This window comes from Alosa alosa, chromosome 6, assembly GCF_017589495.1.
Source record: "Alosa alosa isolate M-15738 ecotype Scorff River chromosome 6, AALO_Geno_1.1, whole genome shotgun sequence".
Lineage (NCBI taxonomy): Eukaryota > Metazoa > Chordata > Actinopteri > Clupeiformes > Clupeidae > Alosa > Alosa alosa.
The window spans coordinates 9,066,577-9,087,705 of NC_063194.1; the positions used below are offsets into that span (position 1 = coordinate 9,066,577).

At 44.9% G+C, this 21,129-nt stretch overlaps 1 protein-coding gene across 2 annotated transcripts in view; it reads left to right on the forward strand.

Moving 5' to 3' along the window:
• The window catches only part of LOC125295821 (dedicator of cytokinesis protein 3-like), a 41,275-nt gene extending 20,218 nt beyond the window's left edge, over positions 1-21,057 (forward strand). The window contains exons 19-54 of one of the 2 annotated variants that reach the window (XM_048245340.1): positions 552-649; positions 734-817; positions 1,041-1,141; positions 1,428-1,509; positions 1,661-1,837; positions 2,599-2,791; positions 2,983-3,110; positions 3,770-3,916; positions 4,699-4,797; positions 4,977-5,071; positions 5,525-5,600; positions 6,017-6,117; positions 6,310-6,368; positions 6,827-6,975; positions 7,765-7,850; positions 8,127-8,153; positions 8,444-8,539; positions 8,770-8,830; positions 9,132-9,225; positions 9,554-9,702; positions 9,983-10,069; positions 10,171-10,275; positions 10,672-10,813; positions 10,928-11,094; positions 11,378-11,464; positions 11,730-11,909; positions 13,798-13,881; positions 14,106-14,222; positions 14,350-14,447; positions 14,628-14,727; positions 15,354-15,435; positions 15,737-15,852; positions 16,581-16,665; positions 16,757-16,879; positions 17,209-17,291; positions 17,410-21,057. In XM_048245340.1, the coding sequence (XP_048101297.1) occupies positions 552-649; positions 734-817; positions 1,041-1,141; positions 1,428-1,509; positions 1,661-1,837; positions 2,599-2,791; positions 2,983-3,110; positions 3,770-3,916; positions 4,699-4,797; positions 4,977-5,071; positions 5,525-5,600; positions 6,017-6,117; positions 6,310-6,368; positions 6,827-6,975; positions 7,765-7,850; positions 8,127-8,153; positions 8,444-8,539; positions 8,770-8,830; positions 9,132-9,225; positions 9,554-9,702; positions 9,983-10,069; positions 10,171-10,275; positions 10,672-10,813; positions 10,928-11,094; positions 11,378-11,464; positions 11,730-11,909; positions 13,798-13,881; positions 14,106-14,222; positions 14,350-14,447; positions 14,628-14,727; positions 15,354-15,435; positions 15,737-15,852; positions 16,581-16,665; positions 16,757-16,879; positions 17,209-17,291; positions 17,410-18,045 (4,394 nt within the window). In that variant the 3' untranslated portion in view covers positions 18,046-21,057. The remainder of the gene's footprint in view (positions 1-551; positions 650-733; positions 818-1,040; positions 1,142-1,427; positions 1,510-1,660; positions 1,838-2,598; positions 2,792-2,982; positions 3,111-3,769; positions 3,917-4,698; positions 4,798-4,976; positions 5,072-5,524; positions 5,601-6,016; positions 6,118-6,309; positions 6,369-6,826; positions 6,976-7,764; positions 7,851-8,126; positions 8,154-8,443; positions 8,540-8,769; positions 8,831-9,131; positions 9,226-9,553; positions 9,703-9,982; positions 10,070-10,170; positions 10,276-10,671; positions 10,814-10,927; positions 11,095-11,377; positions 11,465-11,729; positions 11,910-13,797; positions 13,882-14,105; positions 14,223-14,349; positions 14,448-14,627; positions 14,728-15,353; positions 15,436-15,736; positions 15,853-16,580; positions 16,666-16,756; positions 16,880-17,208; positions 17,292-17,409) is intronic. The other variant, XM_048245341.1, reaches the window with a different exon arrangement.
• Positions 21,058-21,129: the final 72 nt, after the last annotated feature.

Below are 21,129 nucleotides of genomic sequence, written 5' to 3' on the forward strand. Positions count from 1 at the left end.
ACACAACACACACAACGCACACCCTGCTGGCCTCCACCAAACTCACACAGAACGGTACCGCACACACAGCACACACAACACACACAACACACACAGCACACACAACACACACAGCACACACAACACACACAACACACACAGCACACGCAACCCACAACACACACAGCACACACAGCACACACAGCACACACAACACACAGCACATACAGCACACACAACACACACAGCACACACAACACACACAGCACACACAACACACACAACACACACAACACACACAGCACACAGCAACACACACAACACACACAGCACACGCAACACACACAGCACACACAACAAACACAGCACACACAACACACCCAGCACACACAACACACGCAACACACACAGCACACACAGCACACACAACACACACAACACACACAGCCCTCCAGGAGCTCTTACTGTTGGCCTCCACCCAAAAAGACACTTTAATAGACCTGTGTGTGTGTGTGTGTGTGTGTGTGTGTGTGTTTTTTGTGTGTGTTTTGTGTGTTTTTGTGTGTATTCAGTGGATCTACTGACTCTACTGAAGTGGAAAGCGCATCCTGAGCGAGTCCTGGATGTTCTTGGACGCTTGCGTCTCATCAATGGAGAGGAAATTGTCAAGGTATGCAACACACACACACACACACACACACACATTTCATGTTATTCCCATATAACCCACTGTGCTGTTGTTTTGGCTGTGAAGTTCCTGCAGGACATCCTTGACACCCTCTTCAGTCTCTTGGATGAGAATACCGACAAATACGGACCACTGGTGTTTCAGTCACTGGTGAGAGGCACTGAGAGACGAAATGTGTGAATGAATGTGTGTGCGTGTGTGTGTGTGTGTGTGTGTGTGTGTGTGTGTGTGTGTGTGTGTGTGTGTGTGTGTGTGTGTGTGTGTGTGTACTGTGTTTGTGTTTGTGTGTGTGTGTGTGTGTGTGTGTGTGTCTGTGTTTAGAGTTACTGACCCGTGAAGGGACTGGCCCTAAGTGTGAATGTGTTGCTCTCAGGTCTTCATTATTAACCTGCTGAGAGACTGCAGGTACTACCACTTCCGGCCCGTCATGGACTCCTACATCCAGAACCAGTTCGCTGGAGCACTGGCCTACAAGTACGCTTCCACACTTTTTCACACGTCAACCTGTAGACGTACATTAAAAACATGTTTACGTATTATTTGCTTTCATTATGTTTTAATATTTTTCATCATAGCTTTGTACACATGTATGATAGGACGTTTTTCACACACTACAAATTTCAAAATTTGCAAGTCAGCAATTACTCAAGCATTCGTGAAAGTAATTATACCCATTAACAAATTGTTTTGTGGTGTGGTTGTGTGTGTATGTGTGTGTGTGTGTGTGTATATGTCTGTCTGTCTGTCTGTCTGCCTGTAGGGAGTTGATTCGCTGTCTGAAGTGGTATATGGATCGGTCAGCCGAAGTTGTGCGCCAGGATCACATCCAGGATGCAATGAGAGTAAGAAAGCACATTCATACAGACCTTCACTCACCAGTATATATGCTGATAGATAGGTGCATGCCGGCCCCCTATAGAGTTCTGCAGTAGAGCATGCCTCTGAATCTTTATTTGGCTCTGAGCACCTCTCCCCCCCCACCGTGTGCTGTAGGCTCTGGAGTACCTGTTCAAGTTCATCGTCCAGTCACGAGCGCTGTACTCACGAGCCACCTGCGGGCTGGACGAGGAGGCATTCCGGGTCAGCATCCACGAGCTCTTCCACTCCATCCGCTTCGTGCTCAGCCTGGACGGACACAACTCCGAGACGCTGATCTGCACACAGGTGAAGGTGACCTCTACAACTCACATCGAATAAAACAAACCAACAACAAACACAAACCCTCCCCTTAGAATTATAAGCTTCTATCTGACATTTTTGTCAAAATTGAGTAATTTACATCTTCTTATTCTGTGACAACATAAGGTGAGATGAAGTGTTTCTTGTAGTTGTATGCATTTTTGGACATTATATCGAAAGAGGTTTGTTCCGCTTATTAGTATAACTCTATGGAATTCTAAAACGACTCGTAGATAGAACGTAGATAGAACCTTATAATTCCAAGGGGACAAAATGTTTTCCTTCTGTCTTTCACCCACTCACTCACACACACACACACACACACACACACACATACACACACACACACACACACACACACACACACAACAAACCATATCATTCCTACCCACACCCTCCCCTACCCAGTGGGCTTGATAGTGGGAAGACCAGGGAACAGTATGGGGTTAGAATTTGTGTTGTGGGTCGGCATTCCACAGTGAGCCAGTGTGAGCATCTCTTCTGCACCTACTTTCATGTACAAGGTCTCTATGAAACTGTATCTCCAATCCTTGGTTGCCATGTATGGCAAGGATGAAAAAATAAAAATAATTTTAGTTCTAAGACCTGCATAAACAGTCACATATTGTAATACAGTTATGTAAACATGCATAAAATATATAGTAAGCTTTATTGTCAGTCATGTTTACGTTTCGTTTAGTTCAATGGATATTACATTTGGTTTGGGTTTCCTTTACCCTTCTGTTCTGTAGGGGGCGCTGTTGAACAGTTTCCCGGACATCTTCGATGAGCTACTGCAGATGTTCACAGTGCAGGAGGTGGCTGAGCTGGTCAGAGGAACGCTGGCCAGCATGCCCAGCATGGTGGACATTGGCCAGTCACTGGATGTTGTCAAGCTGCAGTCCATTGCCCGCACCGTCGAAAGTAGACTCTTTTACTTTCCAGGTCAGAACACACACACACACACACACACACACACACAAACTATTACATCACACACAGACATCATTCCCTTAAGTGGACAGCAGATTGTTCCTGGGTCACATAGAGGCATGATTAACAAGTGACCCATGCTGCTGAGATGTGGACTGATCAGTGAAACCTGATCTCTCTCTCTCTCTCTCTCTGTCCTGCAGAGTCCCGGAGCATCCTGCTGCCGGTCATCCTCCACCACATCCACTTGCACCTGCGGCAGCAGAGGGAGCTGCTCCTCTGCTCAGGCATCCTGACCAGCATCTTCTCCACCATCAAGACCAGCTCCATGGTGAACTGATACACACTAGCACTAGCAATCACATGATCTTTTCTCCCTACCCACACCCCCCTCTCTCTCTCTGTCACACACTCCCTCTCTCTCACTCTCTCTGTCACACACTCCCTCTCTCACTCTCTCACTCTCTCTGTCACACACTCCCTCTCTCTCTCTCATCTCTATCTCTCTCTCTCCCTCTGTCACACACTCCTCTCTCTCTCTCTCTCTCTCTCTCTCTCTCTCTCTGTCACACACTCCCTCTCTCACTCTCTCTCTCTATGTCTATCTCTCTCTCTCCCTCTGTCACACACTCACTCTCTCTCTCTCTCTCACTCTCTCTCTGTCACACACACCCTCTCTCACTCTATCTCTCTATCTCTCTCTCCCTCTGTCACACACACCCTCTCTCACTCTCTCTCTCTATCTCTCTCTCCCTCTGTCACACACTCTCTCTCTCTGTCCATCTCTTTATCTGTCTGTCTTGTTTTCCTCTCTTTCTCTGTGCCTCACTGTCTGTCTTTTTTTTTCTCTCTTCTGTCTGGACGTTGGAGCCCATGACACATGCCCAGATGCCCACTCACTGTCCTCCTCCCCCGTCTCTCTGCTGTGTGTGTGTGTGTGTGCGTGCGCGCGTGCGCGCGTGCGTTTGTGTTTGTGTTTGTGTTTGTCAGGATTCGTGTGTGCGGGAGGAGGTGGACATGATGGTGGAGAGCCTGCTGGACGTGCTGCTGCAGACGCTGCTGTCCATCATGAGCCGCTCGCAGACCGTGGAGAGCAGCAGAGCGCCCCGCTGCCCCCAGTGCACCGCTGAGATCACAGTCAGTACCACACACACACACACACACACACACACACATACACACACACACATACACATACACACACACACATACACACACACACACACACACACACTCCCTCACTGCTCGAGGAGGAGAATATGTCTCCCGGTGAATAGAGGAGAATATGTCTCCCGGTGGGTTATTAATAACAGTGAACCCCCCATCATACAGACGTACTTACAGTATGTTCTAATGCCTGTTAACAGAGACAGTAAATTTGAGGTGAACTGACAGTCTCATATTTTGTCAGAGAATGCATCAGACTGTCTGTGGTACTCAGTGGGCGAGTTGTCTGGGTCTGAGATAGCATACACACAGCCTTGCTTACGTGCTTACACATTCTGAGTCACACACACACTCCCTCACATATACATACAATATCATAGCTAGCAACATTTACGCACACACATACAAATATACATATTCACAATCATATGCACAACTTCAAAACACACACAAATCATGACGTCCTGACTCTTGACCAACAGGCACATGCACACAAGCAGGACATAGATGGCATACACACTGCTGGTATAGATCCCTCAGGAACATACACACAAACCTTTGATGGCACAGTCACTCTCACTCACATACTTCTAATCTCACACTTCTACTTCACACTCACAAACTTCTAACTTCACACAAGCCATTCCTTTCTGTCCTAGCATTAGGATGTTTAATTTGAGAGTGCTCGGATTGTTTTTGATTGGAGTGTTTCGTGTGTGTGTGTGTGTGTGTGTGTGTGTGTGTGTGTGCAGGGGGAGTACGTGTCATGTCTGCTGTCCCTCCTCAGACAGATGTCTGATCCTCATTTTCACCACCTACTCAACAACTTCCACAGCAAGGATGAGCTGAAGGTAACTCTCTCTCTCTCTCTCTCTCTATTTCTCTCTCTCTCTCTCTCTTTTCACACACACACATACGCGCACACACAGACACACACACAGACACACACAGACACACACACACACACACACACACACACACACACACAAACACACAGAAGTGACTCTTATTTGGAGTGCTTTGTTGTCAGGAATTCCTCCTGAAGATCTTCTGTGTGTTCCGGAACCTGATGAAGCTCAGCATCTTTCCCAGGGACTGGAGTGTAATGCGACTCCTCACCAGCCAGTAAGCAAGCTTACACACAGTACCACACACACACACACACACACACACACACACACAAACGTTCCCTCACTCCATCTCTGCTCACTCGAGGAGAATTATGTCTCCCAGTGGAGGAAAGATCCTGATTTATAAAGAATAATTACTGCACAGATGTCGCTATGCCAGGTCACAATAAAATGCCACCTTAAAATGTGCAGATCTTTCATTTCAACTCATGAAAAATAGGAGTGAAAACTAACATGTTGCGTTTATATTTTTGGTCAGTATATTTATCATGCATAACTAACATATTAATGCACTCAGGAGCTATTTGCTGGTAATTGCTAGCGTGACCGTTTTTTTGTGATAGCCTATTTATTCCTTCCCTGCTGCCGATAACACAGTATAGTTGCTGTCAATAACTGCTGTTGATGCCAGCTAAGGTAATTTATTGAAATCTCTCTCCCACTGCAGCATAATTGTCACGACAACCCAGCACCTCTCTCCGGCACTGCAGAAGAACTTCTCTGACCCAGATTTTGATTTCAAGGTAAAGAGTTGAGTCAGCACTGCTGCGGTTTAACAGCAGGAAGGGTCCCTGTCAATGCTAGTGTTCACTAAGCCCAGAGAGAGAATAAACAAAAAGAGAGAGAGAGAGAGAGAATTCTCAGAGATGCAAAGCCTATAAGCATCTCACATATTCATGGAGTCCTCACAAAGATGTCTTCATTACTGTTCCATTGAAATACAGTCATACTTTTTTTTTGTGCCGAGTTGTTTGTATTTTTGGCCATAAATCTTAAAGTGTCTTTAATGTGAGAACTATGTTTAAGGTGTAGTGTCAGCCTGTAGAAAGTGTTTGCCCTTATGTGTGTGAGAGAGCATGAGTTCACATGTGTGTATTTGTTTTGTGTGAGTGATGTTGATGGGTAAACCTGAATTGTGCTCTGTGTTGACTCTTAATAGGTGTGGAATTCCTTCTTCAGTTTAACTGTATTGTTCATCAGTCAACCCAGTCTACAGCTGGAGTCCCTTAGCCCACTCAAGAGGAAAAGAGTGTTGGACAAGTATGATCAGGCCTATGATCAGTATGACACATAAACACACACACACACACACACACACACACACACACACACACACACAAAAGCACACATACACAGAAAGGCATGTGAACAACATAAACACAAAGACACATACAGTACTGTACCCCCAGTCACCCAATTCAAGGCTTGTAATCAGTGTGTGTATATCTACAGGTATGGAGACATGAGGGTGACAATGGCCTTTGAGCTGTTCAGCATGTGGCAGAAATTGGGTGAGACCTTCAAGCACACATATTTGCTCTAGGGGTTTCACGACTACTGATTTTTCATAATAGGCCAACTAGTCGATTTGTCATTATGTACCAGTACAGTGCTCTCTGGGTGGGGCATCAATAAGATCTTTGGTAAAAATGTTTTTTTTAAAAATGTCTTGAATGCTTTTTTTTTGTTTCATGAAATTAAATCAGGGTTTTATCTTTAGATGTTTATCCATCACAGACAGGCTCTTATTGTGCTTTAATATAGCTATACATAACATCTATGTAACAGGTCACATTTTTGCACAGAAGAATCAATAGGATCATAGATACACTAGTTTGTTAAGACAAAGATTCACTGGCAAACTTCTCTACTCGAAGCTCAGAGTGAAAAGGACGCACATAAGGGGTGTACTGTCTGTCTGTCTCTCCGTTCCAATGATATATTCCATCCCAACGTGCGTTTGCCTCAGGAGACGACAAGCAGCACTTCACGCCGGGGATGATGGGGCCTTTCCTGGGCGTGGCTCTGGTGCCTCAGACGGAGGTCCGCAACATCATCATCCCCATCTTCCACGACATGATGAACTGGGAGCAGCGCAAGAACGGCAACTTCAAACAGGTGGGTCTCTCTGGAGAGCAGGACAGCAAGTGGGAGGGGAAGATGGGGACAGCATCTGGAGCTACAGTAGTCCAGTCCTCATCAGATCAAAGTCCACTACTGTCCGGGTGGGGCATCAATAAGATCTTGGTAAAAAGAAAAATAATAAAAAGAAAAAGGTCTTGAATGCTGTTTTTTTGTTTCCTGAAATTAAATTAGGGTTTGACATTTGGAATATGGAATTAATCAGTCACAAATACTTGTTATACTAGTACAAATCTACAGGGTTCCCACGGGTCATGGAATTTTTGGGATATCATGGAATTTTAGAAAGTCTATTCCAGACATGGAAAGTCAGGGAATTATCAGGGAATTGTATTAATACAAATATATTTTCTTGCAGAATCGGTGTATATCTGGTTATTAGCTTTACTGCTTGCTTGAGTCTGCCAACTGTGTTTATTCAATGTCCATTTCATCATCTCCCACTCTAAAAAAGTCAAAGGTTCTTGAACACTACATGGGTGCTCTGAAATCATTGGTCGGGATGTACTATTCATTACATAGTAAGTCATGTAAATTCAGTTTTTTTGTCAGGGGAGTGGGAACTCTGACTCTACAATGAACAATACAAACGTACATTGCTTTGACTTTTTGGTGAGAGGATTTTTTTGCTCATAATACAGATTGTGGGTGGTGTCACTGACTGTGATGTCCTGCTATTCTTGCGTGTGTGTGTGTGTGTGTGTGTGTGTGTGTGTGTGTGTGTGTGTGTGTGTGTGTGTGTGTGTGGGGGTCTTTCATATGCAGGTGGAGGCAGAGCTGATGGATAAGCTTGACAGCATGGTGTCCGATGGTAAAGCGGATGAAAATCACCGGGAGCTTTTTAGCCTGCTGTGAGTGGTCACCCTCTGATTTAAATGATTCATCTTTACCCATGATCCCGATCACAAATCCCCCAAACCTCCGCCTTGAATAAAGCTTCTGGTCCAAACCCCACTCCTGCCATGTCCATACCATGCAGTAGATAATACCCCTGTCCTGATGCAAGGGTCACCCCCAAGTCAAAGACGTTATTACCACCTTAGACAATTTAATTATGCATCATCCTACTGTATATGTCCAGCCTAAAGTTCCTGCCTGGTTGGTAACACTTTGTTTTTTTCTTACAGAACACAGCTCTTTGGACCTTATCCCAGGTGATTTCCCATCTCCTTCTCTCTCTCTCTCTCTCTCTCCCTTTTTCTTTCTTTCTCTTTCTTTCTCTTTCTTTCTCTCTCTTTCTCTTTCTCTCTTTCTCTCTCTTTCTCTTTCTTTCTCTCTCTTTCTCTCTCTGCAAACAAACATCATTGCATATGCAGCCTACAGTACTTTATATATGAAAATGCATTATGTACATATTTCCGCAACATTTCGTCCCCTCTTCATCTCTTTTTTTCTCTTCTACTTTTCTGCCCTCTTGTTTTCCTCTCTCCTCTTCTCTCTTCAGTCTCTTGGAGAAGATGGAGCAGGAGGCTTGGAGAGAGACAGGTGTCTCTTTTGTCACCTCGGTCACACGGCTCATTGAACGGCTGTTGGATTACAGGTACACATGTCTGAGGCTGTGTCTCAGGGAGAGACGTTTAGAGAGGACGTTGTGACGTTTGTTGTGATACCCAGATATTTTTACAATTGGCAGAGTGGAGTGTGGAAGTTGACTCTCTCTCTCTCTCTCTCTGTATATGTGTGTGTGTATATTTGTGTGTGTGCATGTGTGAATGTGTGTTTATTTGTGTGTGTGTCTGTGTGTGTGTGTGTGTGTGTGTGTGTGTGTAGGGAAAGTGTGAGAGCAGAGGAGGTGGAGAATAAGAGATTTTATGGCTCCATGAACCTGCTGGTAAGAAATACCCACACCTCTACCCATAACATACCCATCAATCACCTCCTTATCCTCTCTTCAGTCTGTCAGCATCTAACCATCGCATGCCAGTTAGCTATCCATCAGCATTTAGCATTATGTATCAGATCCCATCCAACAGTGGCTGTTTGGAGGGCAGGGGTGAATAGAGAAGAAGGGCACCACCAAATGGAAAATTCCATTTAATGTAATATGAGAGTCCACAGCATTACAACATTGTAGCGCTATATGATGATAGCCATAACATTGCCATTGTGTGTGTGTGTGGTTTGCTGCACAGAACTTTTACAAGTCCGAGGTCACCAAGGAGGACATGTACATCCGCTACATCCACAAGCTGTATGAGCTCCACCTGCAAGCTGAGAACTACACAGGTGAGACGAAGGCTCAGGGGCCTCTTAATGGAGGCCCAGTTTTTCACTGGGTACATATATTAAACACTAAAACTAATTTGATCAATGTGTGTTTGTGTCCGTGTGTGTGTGTGTGTGTGTGTGTGTGTGTGTGTGTGTGTGTGTGTGTGTGTGTGTGTGTGTGTGGTCATGCATTCATGTGTGTGTGTGTGTGTGTGTGTGTGTGTGTGTGTGTGTGTGTGTGTGTGTGTGTGTATGTCTGTGTGTGTGTGTGTGTGTGTGTGTGTGTGCGTGTGTGCATGTGTGTGTGTGTGCGTGTGTGTGTGTGTGTCTGTGTGTGTGTGTTCAGAGGCGGCATTTACCCTGCTGCTGTACTGGGAGCTGCTCCAGTGGGAGGAGAGGCCACTGAGGGAGTTCCTGCACTACCCGGCCCAGAGCGAGTGGCAGCGCAAGGAGAGCCTCAGCAGGAAGGTCCTGCACTACTTCAACAAGGGCAAGGCATGTGGCCACCAACAGTAAACACATGCACACTCAAACACACACACACACACACACACACACGCATGCACACACACACACAAACACACGCACACACACACACACACACACACACACACATACGCCGACACACACACACACACACACACACACACACACACACACACACACACACACACACACACATTCACAGTCACACTCCAATACGCACACAAATGTTAGAAAGTCAACATTGTGTGCACTAACTTGTCCTGCTGTGGTTTTGTATTTGGATGTGCAGTGTTGGGAGTATGGCATCTCTCTCTGCCGGGAACTGGCGTTTCAGTACGAGACCCTATATGATTACCACAGTCTGAGCTGGATACGGGTATGCATTGATCGACGCCATTTTTAGATTGCTGTATAGTCTTGTGTGTATTTGGGTGTTTGATGGTGTAATTACTGTTTCTGCTTTAATCCCTTTGGTAGAAAATGGAGGCTAGTTACTATGACAACATCATTGAGCAGCAGCGCCTGGAGCCAGAGTTCTTCAGGATGGGATTTTATGGACGCAAGTTCCCCTTCTTCCTCAGGGTTTGTACACTCTCTCTCTCTCTCACTCACACACACACACACACACACACCCACACACACACTAATGTGAATATCTTGAAATGTGCTCATAAAAAGATAAAAGATAACAAAATGACACAATATCTGTATTACCATAAAGTCAGCCCTTATGTGTACTCACCAAGCTCACCATTAATTGATATTTGATAATTATTGATACGATAATGTAGAGAAATTCTAGAAAATTCTGGGATGAGCTAAGTATCTAAGAAGGTATATTGCCTGATGAAAAGGCCTCTCAAAGAAAACGTTGTCAGAAGTTTGACTTGTCAAGGAAAATGAAGGTATGTGTATATGTGTGTGTGTGTGTGTGTATATATATAGTATATGCTGTATGTGTTTGTCTGTGTGTGACAGAATAAGGAATTTGTTTGCCGTGGCTACGACTATGAACGGCTGGAGGACTTTCAGCAGCGCATGCTGAACGAATTCCCACAGGCCATTGCTATGCAACACCCCAACCAACCAGACGACACCATCCTACAGAGCGATGCCCAGTGTATCCTACCCACTGTGTGGTTTGGAGTGTTTGTGTGTGTGCATGAGAGCTGAAGGAAATATGTGTGTGAGCAAGAGAAATGATGTGTGTTTCGGTCCTTGACCTGCCTTTCAGATTTACAGATCTTTGCAGTGACCCCAGTGTCCGAGCTGACTGAGGGTCCACACTTGGAACGCGTGCCTGAGCGCATCAAACGTTTCTACCGGACCAACAACATCAGCCGCTTTCACTATGACCGCCCCTTCCACAAGGGCCCGAAAGACAGAGAAAATGAGTTTAGGGTACTTAAACATCAGCATGCCATGATGACTAAAATCCAGTACACCTCAGACACACACGTCCTCTAACCTGAGAAGATGCCCTGGAAATAAATACCACCTCTAGAGATACGAACACTATGAAATAACAGCCCTCATAAGTTGTATACTATTCATAGTCTCATTTATAAGATACTCTATTCATGATTCAGTTTGGCTGAATTGTATAATTTATTATAAGCTGACAGTTAACATTTAACTGTGCTTCATGAGTCTGACTGTGGTATGATGTTGTGTCTGGCTGCAGAGTTTGTGGATTGAACGGACCACACTGATTTTGTCACGTCCATTACCTGGAATTTCACGCTGGTTTGAAGTGGACAGGAGAGAAGTGGTGAGATTCATAGACATTCACTTAGACATACAGACTAATACAGCTTTAGAACTATTAAGTCTGCTTCAAATGTAGAGCTTTGTCAAATGTGAGCATTACATTGCCTTCATTTAGCCTTCAGTTAGCCATCACCGTGAAATGTTACTGGTAATACAGAAGCGTATGTTGTACGTAGTTTGTGACATTGTGCATACATTTGTGTGTAGTGCCTGTGTGTAGCCTACATAATATATATGTTCATGTGGTTTGTGTGTTTGTGTTCTAGGTGGAAGTCAGTCCTCTGGAGAACGCCATATATGTGGTAGAGAACAAGAACCAGGAGCTGCGCACCCTCATTAGCCAGTACCAGCACCGCCATCACAATGGCAACATTAACCTACTCAGCATGTGTCTGAATGGGGTCGTGGACGCTGCTGTTAATGGAGGAATCGCCCGATACCAGGAGGTATGGACAGGACACATAAACAACAACAAACAACACTACAGAAAACCTTCCCACGTGTAGTTTGCCAGATCGGGTAGAGGATCTGTAGTTCGATGGAATGATACATAAGAAACTACAAATTTGACTTGCTTCTCATGTTGCAATACACCATACTTTCATAAAATCATGCAATATACTCTACTTGTCTGTGGACATCGCTATTTGCAAAGCCAGTGCTGGATAAACAAATAGCATGCGTGCGACAGAGGAAAAGTGCTTTGGTGTTGCTTTAATAGCCACTGCATTGGCATTACATTAGGTGATGATTACTCCAGGGGTCAGAGCAGTGTTCCATGCTATCTACATCTACAGAGCCAGTAGATCTGAGAAGTAGGCATGGGCAGTTCGCGACTGATTCGGTCAGAAAGAACGAATCCCGAAGGTGAACGACGAGAACTGATTCCCAAAACAAGAGAACTGGTTCTTTTTAACATACAAAAATATGGTCACGTAATAAAAGATACAAACGAACAGAGCTTCATCTCCCTCGACCGTATATCGCGATTGAGTCTAAAACGTGAATGAGAGTAACAGCAGGTAGCAACCACGTTGCTATGGGTAAACAATTGATAGGGCTGGCTTTACTTACGTGCCTGCCTGCAAGTGCTATAACTTGGAAAAACGCCATATGATTCTTACTGAATTCCATTCAGTTTATTTATGAAAAAAGGCACTTATGTGCTTAATATTAAGCTTGATATTTACATAAATGATGTAACACACCATATGAGACTGTGTTTTAAAGGATATTTTACTTAAGACAACCAAGACGGTGCTCTAAAGCATATTTTGACTTAAGGAACTGAAAGAACGAATCAAACGAACGATTTGTGAAGGTGAAGGGAACTGAAAGAACTGATTCCCGGAATAGAATCATTTGGCCCATGCCTACTGAGAAGTGACAGTGGAATGAAATGAACTTTAGCTAATAACACGAACAGCTTGGAATCATATATGAAATGAAATCACACACAACTAGTCTGTGTGAGCTTGCATTACAAGTTTGCTGACAATCTCGTGGTACCTCAGAAAAAAAGAATCCCTACAGCCGGGGGGCGCTGTGGCGCAACTGGCTACAGCGCCCATATCATGTTTGGATCCAAGTGCCCACGGAAGTCCAAGCTGCGGCCATTTCCCAATCCCACCCCATCTCTTACCCCATTTGCTTCCTGTCATACTTCACTGTCCTATCCAAATAAAGGCAAAAAAGGCAAAAATATATACTTTAAAAAAAGAGATCTCTACAGCCACCGAGAGAGAAACCAATGGGCAGCCATGGCCAGTAAATGGACAGGGAATGTAGTGATGTAAAGGCGAGGGCAAAAGAACAGCCTGCCTGGGTTATTTTAGGTCATGAGCAGGCCTCAACACTATTCATAGTAATACTATCATTGTAAAGTTGAAAGCCTGTCCTGCATGCTCCCCAAGCATATCTAAAGGTGTCCTAGATACACGCTGGGGTGAAGATATCCTCACATCTCTCCAGAGGATGGCAAGGATTTTCTTGGAAGACCATAACTGATTTCATAATTGAGGTATAAAAATCAGTTTACTGTAGCTTGAAGCGTGACTGTACATGGGCTGCTTGCATTTGCCTATGTGTCCCTTCAGGCAATCTCTTCATTAAACAGTTTACCTGTGGGTGTCTTCATTCTGATAAAGGATTGTCAGCATCACAATAGCGAGAGGCTATGTGTGTTCCTGGGTTTACAAATAGAAGATAGAGAATGACAGATGGAAATTAAAGTGAAAATAATTATGCTTTCACAAAACATATTTATGTAAAAGTCTCTCTCTCTCTTGCTCTCTCTCTCTCTCTCTCTTCCTCTCCCTCCCTTTGTTTTCACAGGCTTTCTTTGATAAAGATTTTATCAGTAGCCACCCTGAGGAGGCAGAGAAAATAACACAGTTGAAGGAATTGATGCAGGAACAGGTGGGCAATGCACACACACACACACACACACACACACACACACACACACACACACACACACACACACATACACACACACACACACACACACACACACGCTGTGCAACCACCCCCACTGTAACACACACTGTACAAGCTTTACACACACAAACATACAAAGTACAAAATATACAAATATATCTGGGTCACTCAAATTCATGCTCCTTATTGTCTTTTTTTCTCAGGTGCACATTTTAGGTGTGGGCCTGTCACTCCATGAGAAGCTGGTGCACCCAGAAATGCGTCCCCTTCACAAAAAGCTCATTGATCAGTTCCATGTGATGAGGAACAGTCTATACCACGTGAGCTTAAACTCCACTAACGCATTCAACTGTATCCACTTGAGAGTACAAACTCCATAATTAATTTGTCTCTCTCTCTCTGTGTGTGTGTGTGTGTGTGTGTGTGTGTTGTGTGTTCCTCCTGCAGGGTGTCGCTGCTCTTGATAGGTTAAGTCCTGCCTGCTCAGGGATCCGCAGCATTGTGACACACAGCCCTGAGAGCAGTAGGCTTTTACATAGAAACAGGTCTAAATCTCTCTCTCTCTCGCTCTCTTTCTCATACACACACACACCCACACAGACTCACACACACACACACACACACACACACACACACACACACATATAAATGCACACACATGAACGCACTAAACATTTTGAAGTCTAATTCATGCTTGTTGATCATATCCATGTGTGTGCCTGCAGTCCTCTCCAGGGCTCTCTGCGTCTGACCGGTGAGGTTGGACCTCTGATGGTCCTGACAGATGGACTGATGGAGCACACAGAGGAGACCTCACACATGCAGGTCTGTCTAGTCCACACACACACACACACACACACACACACACACACACACACACACACACACACACACACACACACACACACACACAGTCCTTCTCTAAACACACACACACACACACACACACACACACACACACACACACACACACAGTCCTTCTCTAAACACACACACACACACACACACACACACACACTCACACACTATATTTCTATATTTCTATATGTCTCGCACTTTAATGTCTGTATGTGGTATGTCTGTATATTTTTATTTTTTTATTGTCTATGGCTATGTCTATGTCTAAAGTATGTTTATGTCTGTATTTAAAGTATGTCTATGTCTGCATGGGAAAGTAAGAAATGAAATTTCAATTCTTTGTATGACCAGTGCATGTAAAGAAATTGACAATAAAGCCGACTTGACTTGACTTGACACACACACACACTCACACACTCACACACTCACACGCACACACACACACTCACACACTCACACACACAGTACACAAAAGTGTAAGCCGTTCAAGTAAATGGACAGCTAATAGACCCAACATCATATGCATGACATCTTGGTTAGTGTATATCGGATCAGTATGTGCTAATTGTCCACTTCCTCGTCTCTCTCCACAGCCGAGCCCCTCCTCTTCGAGTCTCAGTTCCATTCGGTCCTCCTCGTCTCAGATCATTAACTCCGCTCCCTCCAGCACCAGAGGTCAGTAGGAGCCGCCACCATGGAGGAAGAGCTGGATACTGTAGAAGTGCTACCCCAAACAATTACTGACAAGTCTTTACAAAGACATTATTGAGGAAAAACATACCTCAACACACCTTCCATAGTAAAATTTAAAAGAAACTAATTAGCCTACTTGTGAACCAAGATACTGTAAACTCTTCGAAGTTGTACATTTTTTACGCCATGCATGTTCATGAAAACGATATTGAGAGTGCAGCCATATTTCACATGTTTACACTTTGTCATGCCCCTTTCTCTCATCCCTCTGTCTCTTCGCCAGGCTCGCCCTCCCTACCAGATAAGACAAAGAGCAGCCGGGAGCTGCTGATGCTGCTACCCCCCCACAGGGAGAGGCCCAACAGTGCCAACTACTACATCACTACTGAGAACACACAGGTACAACACTCATATCTAACAATGCCAACTACTACACTACTGTACAACACTCATATCTAACAATGCCAACTACTACATCACTACTGAGAACACAAAGGTACGACACTCATATCTAACAATGCCAACTACTACACTACTGTACAACACTCATATCTAACAATGCCAACTACTACACTACTGTATAACACTCATATCTAACAATGCCAACTACTACAACACTACTGAGAACACACAGGTACGACACTCAGACACCTGACATCTGAGGTGCATTTGAATTCCTTGAACAGAAGCAAACATTCAAACTAAACATGATTTTCTCTGAACAGTTAAATTTGAACGATTTTGTATTCCATTTCGTACTGCCACTACCTCCTCCAGCTGTTTGTGAATGTTCACAAACATTCACTGAGAACTCGAGGCAAGTAGAAAACTGTTTGCAGACATTTGCCAATTTGAACGCACCTCAGTCAAGCATCGATCATTCTTCTTCTAAGTGAATAGATATTATTTTGATAATATACATATATTGATACAATTTAAAAACAGATAAAAGTGGTTCATGCATTTCTGTACTGTGCATGCACTGTGCATAGAGTGTATGCGCCCCTGTAACTGAAAGCCATCAGCAGAATCACTTTGTGTCTAAATGCACTCAAATATGACAAGGTTTGGGCACAGGAGAGTTTGTTGGGATCAATAAAAGAGGTGAAATGTAACCTTGTTCACAGACAAACAATGTCCAGCGTGGCCTACAACAGCAAGGAAGTCCTTGTAAGCCATGTGGCGATCGTCACACTGGATTCCCAGAGAGAGGTAAGCCATGCAGTAACGTTAATGCACACCTGGCACTGAGTGGACCTGAGTTTTGCCCCCGCGGTCGCTGATGAGCTGTGTCCTCTCGCAGGGTTCCCTGCCGCCCCCAGCAGCTGGAGCTTAGACGGGTCAGAGGGCAGAGAGCCGGGGCTCAACCTGCAGAACCCGGCCAGTCTGATGGCCCCCATGCTACCGCCGCGCAACTTCCCACAGGGTGAGAGACACAAACATATTAGCCCTGCCTCACATTCTGCAGGTGCACACTACAGAGGGGATCCACCCTATGGAGCAAGGAAAATATTCCTGGGTGCTGGAGTCTCTGTTGTGGAATATGCTTGGTTGAGACAACAGAATGACATCAGTCAGAGAAGTATTGGCTGCCAAAGTACAGGTCTTCAGCCATACATGTTCAAACATGTTTTTTTCTGATTACTTTAGTTGCTCTTGGTTGGAATCAGACCCCTTTAGTTTGCCTAATTGTTCTTCCATTGTTATATTGGCATACACAAGAAAATTTTGATTACATTGCTTCATCTTTTTCAGGTCACTTCCTGATGCACTTTGATGCGTTTCAACAACATATGAACGATATTCCCCCAGCTCTACCGATGCGCTCTATTAGAAAGGTAAGATAAGGGTGTTCTCATGCAAGTCTTGTATTCACATAAACCTACAGAAAGACAGAGGACCTCAACTCTCTCTCTCTCTCTCTCTCTCTCTCACTCTCTCTCTGTCGTCTCTTAGTCTCCTCTGCACCCCATTCCCGGCTCTCCACCCAGTCCGCTGTCAGTTCTGGGGGGCAGTAACTCCACCCTGTCGGGCAGTGCCAGCAGTGGCGTCTCCTCCCTGAGCGAGAGCATCTTCAGCCACTCCGACCCCCCGAGCCGACCCGAGCAGCTGGACCCGGCACCCCACCTCCCGGCCACCCACTACTGGAGCCCAGAGGATCCCGCCCAGCCTGCCGCCTACCTGCACGTCCACTTCGGCTCGGCCCAGGACCACCCACACCCGCACTACCCGCACGGGCATGCTGGCACCGAGTCAGACGGCCTGCAGGACCCGTCCTGCACCACGCGCCCCCTGTGTCCGGAACTGCCGCACACCGCCGCCGTCGGAGGAGGAGGAGGAGGAGGAGGAGGGGCTGCCGCCTTCCTGCGGCGATCCGGAGCCCCCACGCCGCCCCCGAAGCCCTGCATGCGCGTGGTGGGAGGCGCCGGGGTGTTGAGCGACGATGAGTCGGCGAGCGTCGGCAGTGGCAGCGGTGTCCAGCCTGTGCCCCTGCCCCGCCGGATCTTCCCTCCTCCGCACACCCAGCGGGAGCTGCACCGGGCGGCCTGGGAGCAGCGCATCCGCGAGGAGCAGGAGGAGAGCACCGGGTGAGGGGGGAGGAGAGGGCAACGCTGGCCGAGTACAGTGATGGAGGCCTGCAGTTTGGATGGCAATCAGAGAGAGGGGGGAGACCGGCTGGAGTGCAGAGCTTACTACACAGAGCCTGTGCTCAGGGTGTCAGTGTGAGTTTCTCAGAGGGGGGGATGCAGGCCTGATCGGAGGCTGGGTTGGTTTATAAATATTCTCTGAGAAGCTGCTTTCATTGAATAGCTCTCATCTCCTGCCGCTCCACCATAAATCCTCACAAGACTTTAATAATCATAACCCCCCTACCCCACCTTCCCCCCGCCACCAGCTCATACTCTGTAGAGATATAGCCCTTGAGCACACAGTTTTTTGTGCAGCTAGTCCTTTAGCATGCTTGTTTGTTTTTACACTTGAATGTTTTGTGAAGTGAAACACAAAATAACGCCTGCCTCTTCACTTTTCCCACATTTTCCCACAACTGATTATCAGGGTCAAGCACAGGGTTGACAGTATGGTTAGATAGCAGCAAGATTAGGGGCTAGGATTTTAGAACGAACGTTTTAGGAAGAGATAGGCTACAAGGCGGATTCAAGGGCAAGCATTTTAAATGACATACCAAGTCAACGTGAAGAGACAGGAATGGTCTCTGGGTTTTGGTGTTGATATGGAACTGTCGGTGTTCATTGATGATGGGGAGAAGAGGGCTTGGGGAAGTGCGCTGAAGTCTGATGTGATGTGTGGAGGAGTATGGCGCGGAGTAGCCAACACTAGTAGCTATAGATGCTCACATGGTGCGGTGGTCACACGTGATCTGTAGCTGTAATCTAATGCCCTCACATCACCTAATTGAGATCTTATACACGACAACCTAATAGAGACCGTCGGCAACTCATCGGCAATCTTCCCAGGAAGTCACACAACCAATTAAGCAATGATGCTAGTGCCGAGCACATGCTGTGCTTTTGGAAGTGTGCCATTTTCCTCATTCATATTAGCACCTTTTTTCTGGCTGTTATGTCCAGATTAAAAACACACAAATGTTTGCACAAACTTTCACATTTCCACAAACTGCATTTTTAGAGACTAATTCCATATATATATACAAACACTGGCAAAGAGTATCTCATGAAACATATATTAGCAATATCACTATACCCAGGGTACGTGGATGTCAAGAAAAGACTGATACTTGGATTTGACAGGACTGAAATAGTGACATCCTGCATGATAGGCTGTTTTCCTGCTTAGTTTAGATATGTGGGGGGTATATGCAATCCCCCAAGAGGATAATACACTGTAAGTATCTATTTTCTTTTGCCAGTCTTAGACTCAACAACTGATGGCATTTTCCCAAGACTCTTATGGGGTCCATGTGAAAACTTTCCTGTGGACATGTGTGTGTGTGTGTGTGTGTGTGTGTGTGTGCATGCATGTGTGGCTGTGAAAACACAACTGTGTATGTGTGATGCACATAGAAAAAATTATCAATCACAGGTGTTCTTCACTCGCTCACACACGTACACACTCATATATATATATATATATATATATACACACACACACACACACGGCTCTAAAATACCAAAACGCCTCCTGGCCTTAAACGCATTCTCATTCTGCTGACACCTCATAATCATCATGATGTCATCATAGTTGGCCAGCCTGCTTGGATTTGCCCATGATGATGCGTCGTCTCCCACAAAGAGATCGGTCCATCCCAGTGATCACACATCATCACATATTGATACGAGAAGTTTTCATATGCACTCTCCTGCCTTGTTGAAAGCGCCACGCTTTCTGTCAATGATATTTGTGTTTGGTCCTTCTCACCGTGACGAGAAGTGTAGTTGAAGTGTTGCCGTGTGAATACTGTATGCTTGCCCGACCCAAGCTCCCTCTCCCCTCACATTAGAATCATAGGAGAGACTATTCTGAGAGACAGAGTGGGTCCAAACACTCTGGATTTCCTTTGAGTTTCTCACTGGAGTTCTGGCTAATGTCACTTCTTCACACACTGATGTGGTTCACTTGAGGACTGGTTTGGAGGGCTCTGGTTGGGGTGGTGTTTGGTGGGGGGTGGGTTTTCCCTCATATTGAACCATGTTAGTGCGCCTTGCCGTTTTACATAAAGTATTACTCTGTGTTCAGGAGACTCTTATTTTTGTATTTCAGGACACCAGCAAAGGTGTTCAGTGGTTGAACTCTGTGTACGTATGGAGCGAAAGTTTTTTGAGAGAGGTTTGATAAATTAGAGTGCATTATGGGAAAGGCATGAGCTCAAAAAGATAGAGGAAAGAGGATGTTTCCAGTGACCTCAGACATGGTACCGTCTTTGTTCTGTGTAAATACTCCCAAATGCTGTCAATATCAATGTTTAAAATGGACAAAATGATTAGAATTGACATAATTAGAACTTCAATAATTTATATACTGGAACATGTGCTATCTTGTACATATTGTGTCTGCATGAATAAACATCGTTCCGAGTCATAATTCAAAACTCTTTTTTATCAATATCTGATACCTCATAATAGCCTGGCAAATATTTGAACATTTTAGCACAATCTCAATCGTGGCTCATGTATATTAAACAAAATACATTCCAGTTGGGGTTGTAAAGGATTTTTGACATTTATAAAATCCTATGATTTCATTTATTGACCTACACCTGGCATTGTGTTTGTGTAAAGGCAGTTACCCCTCCAGACCCTCTTAAAAATGATTCATGCATATCTGGTTACAAACATTTTTAACAAGGCAGTTCTGTCCTTACACTTGCTGCTGAAACAAATTCTGTTTTGATTTCTACAACATCTTTACAAAAGTAAGTGGACTTCATCTTCAAATTGTGCACACTCAAATATGTGTATGTGGTGTGGAATTCATAGGTTTTTCTTCAGAGTAAAATTTGTTCTTGCAAAATGAAAATAAACTCAGCCCATGCATACACAAACATGTACTGTCTATTCACAATTATAATTATACAACCTGCTTGTAACTCAATTATGTTGAATAAAAATGCTACTAAATAGTGCATTATTGTTTCATGTCTATGTTGTGTTTTTATATTAACCATAGCACACATACAACCCCCCCTTTGCCACTCAA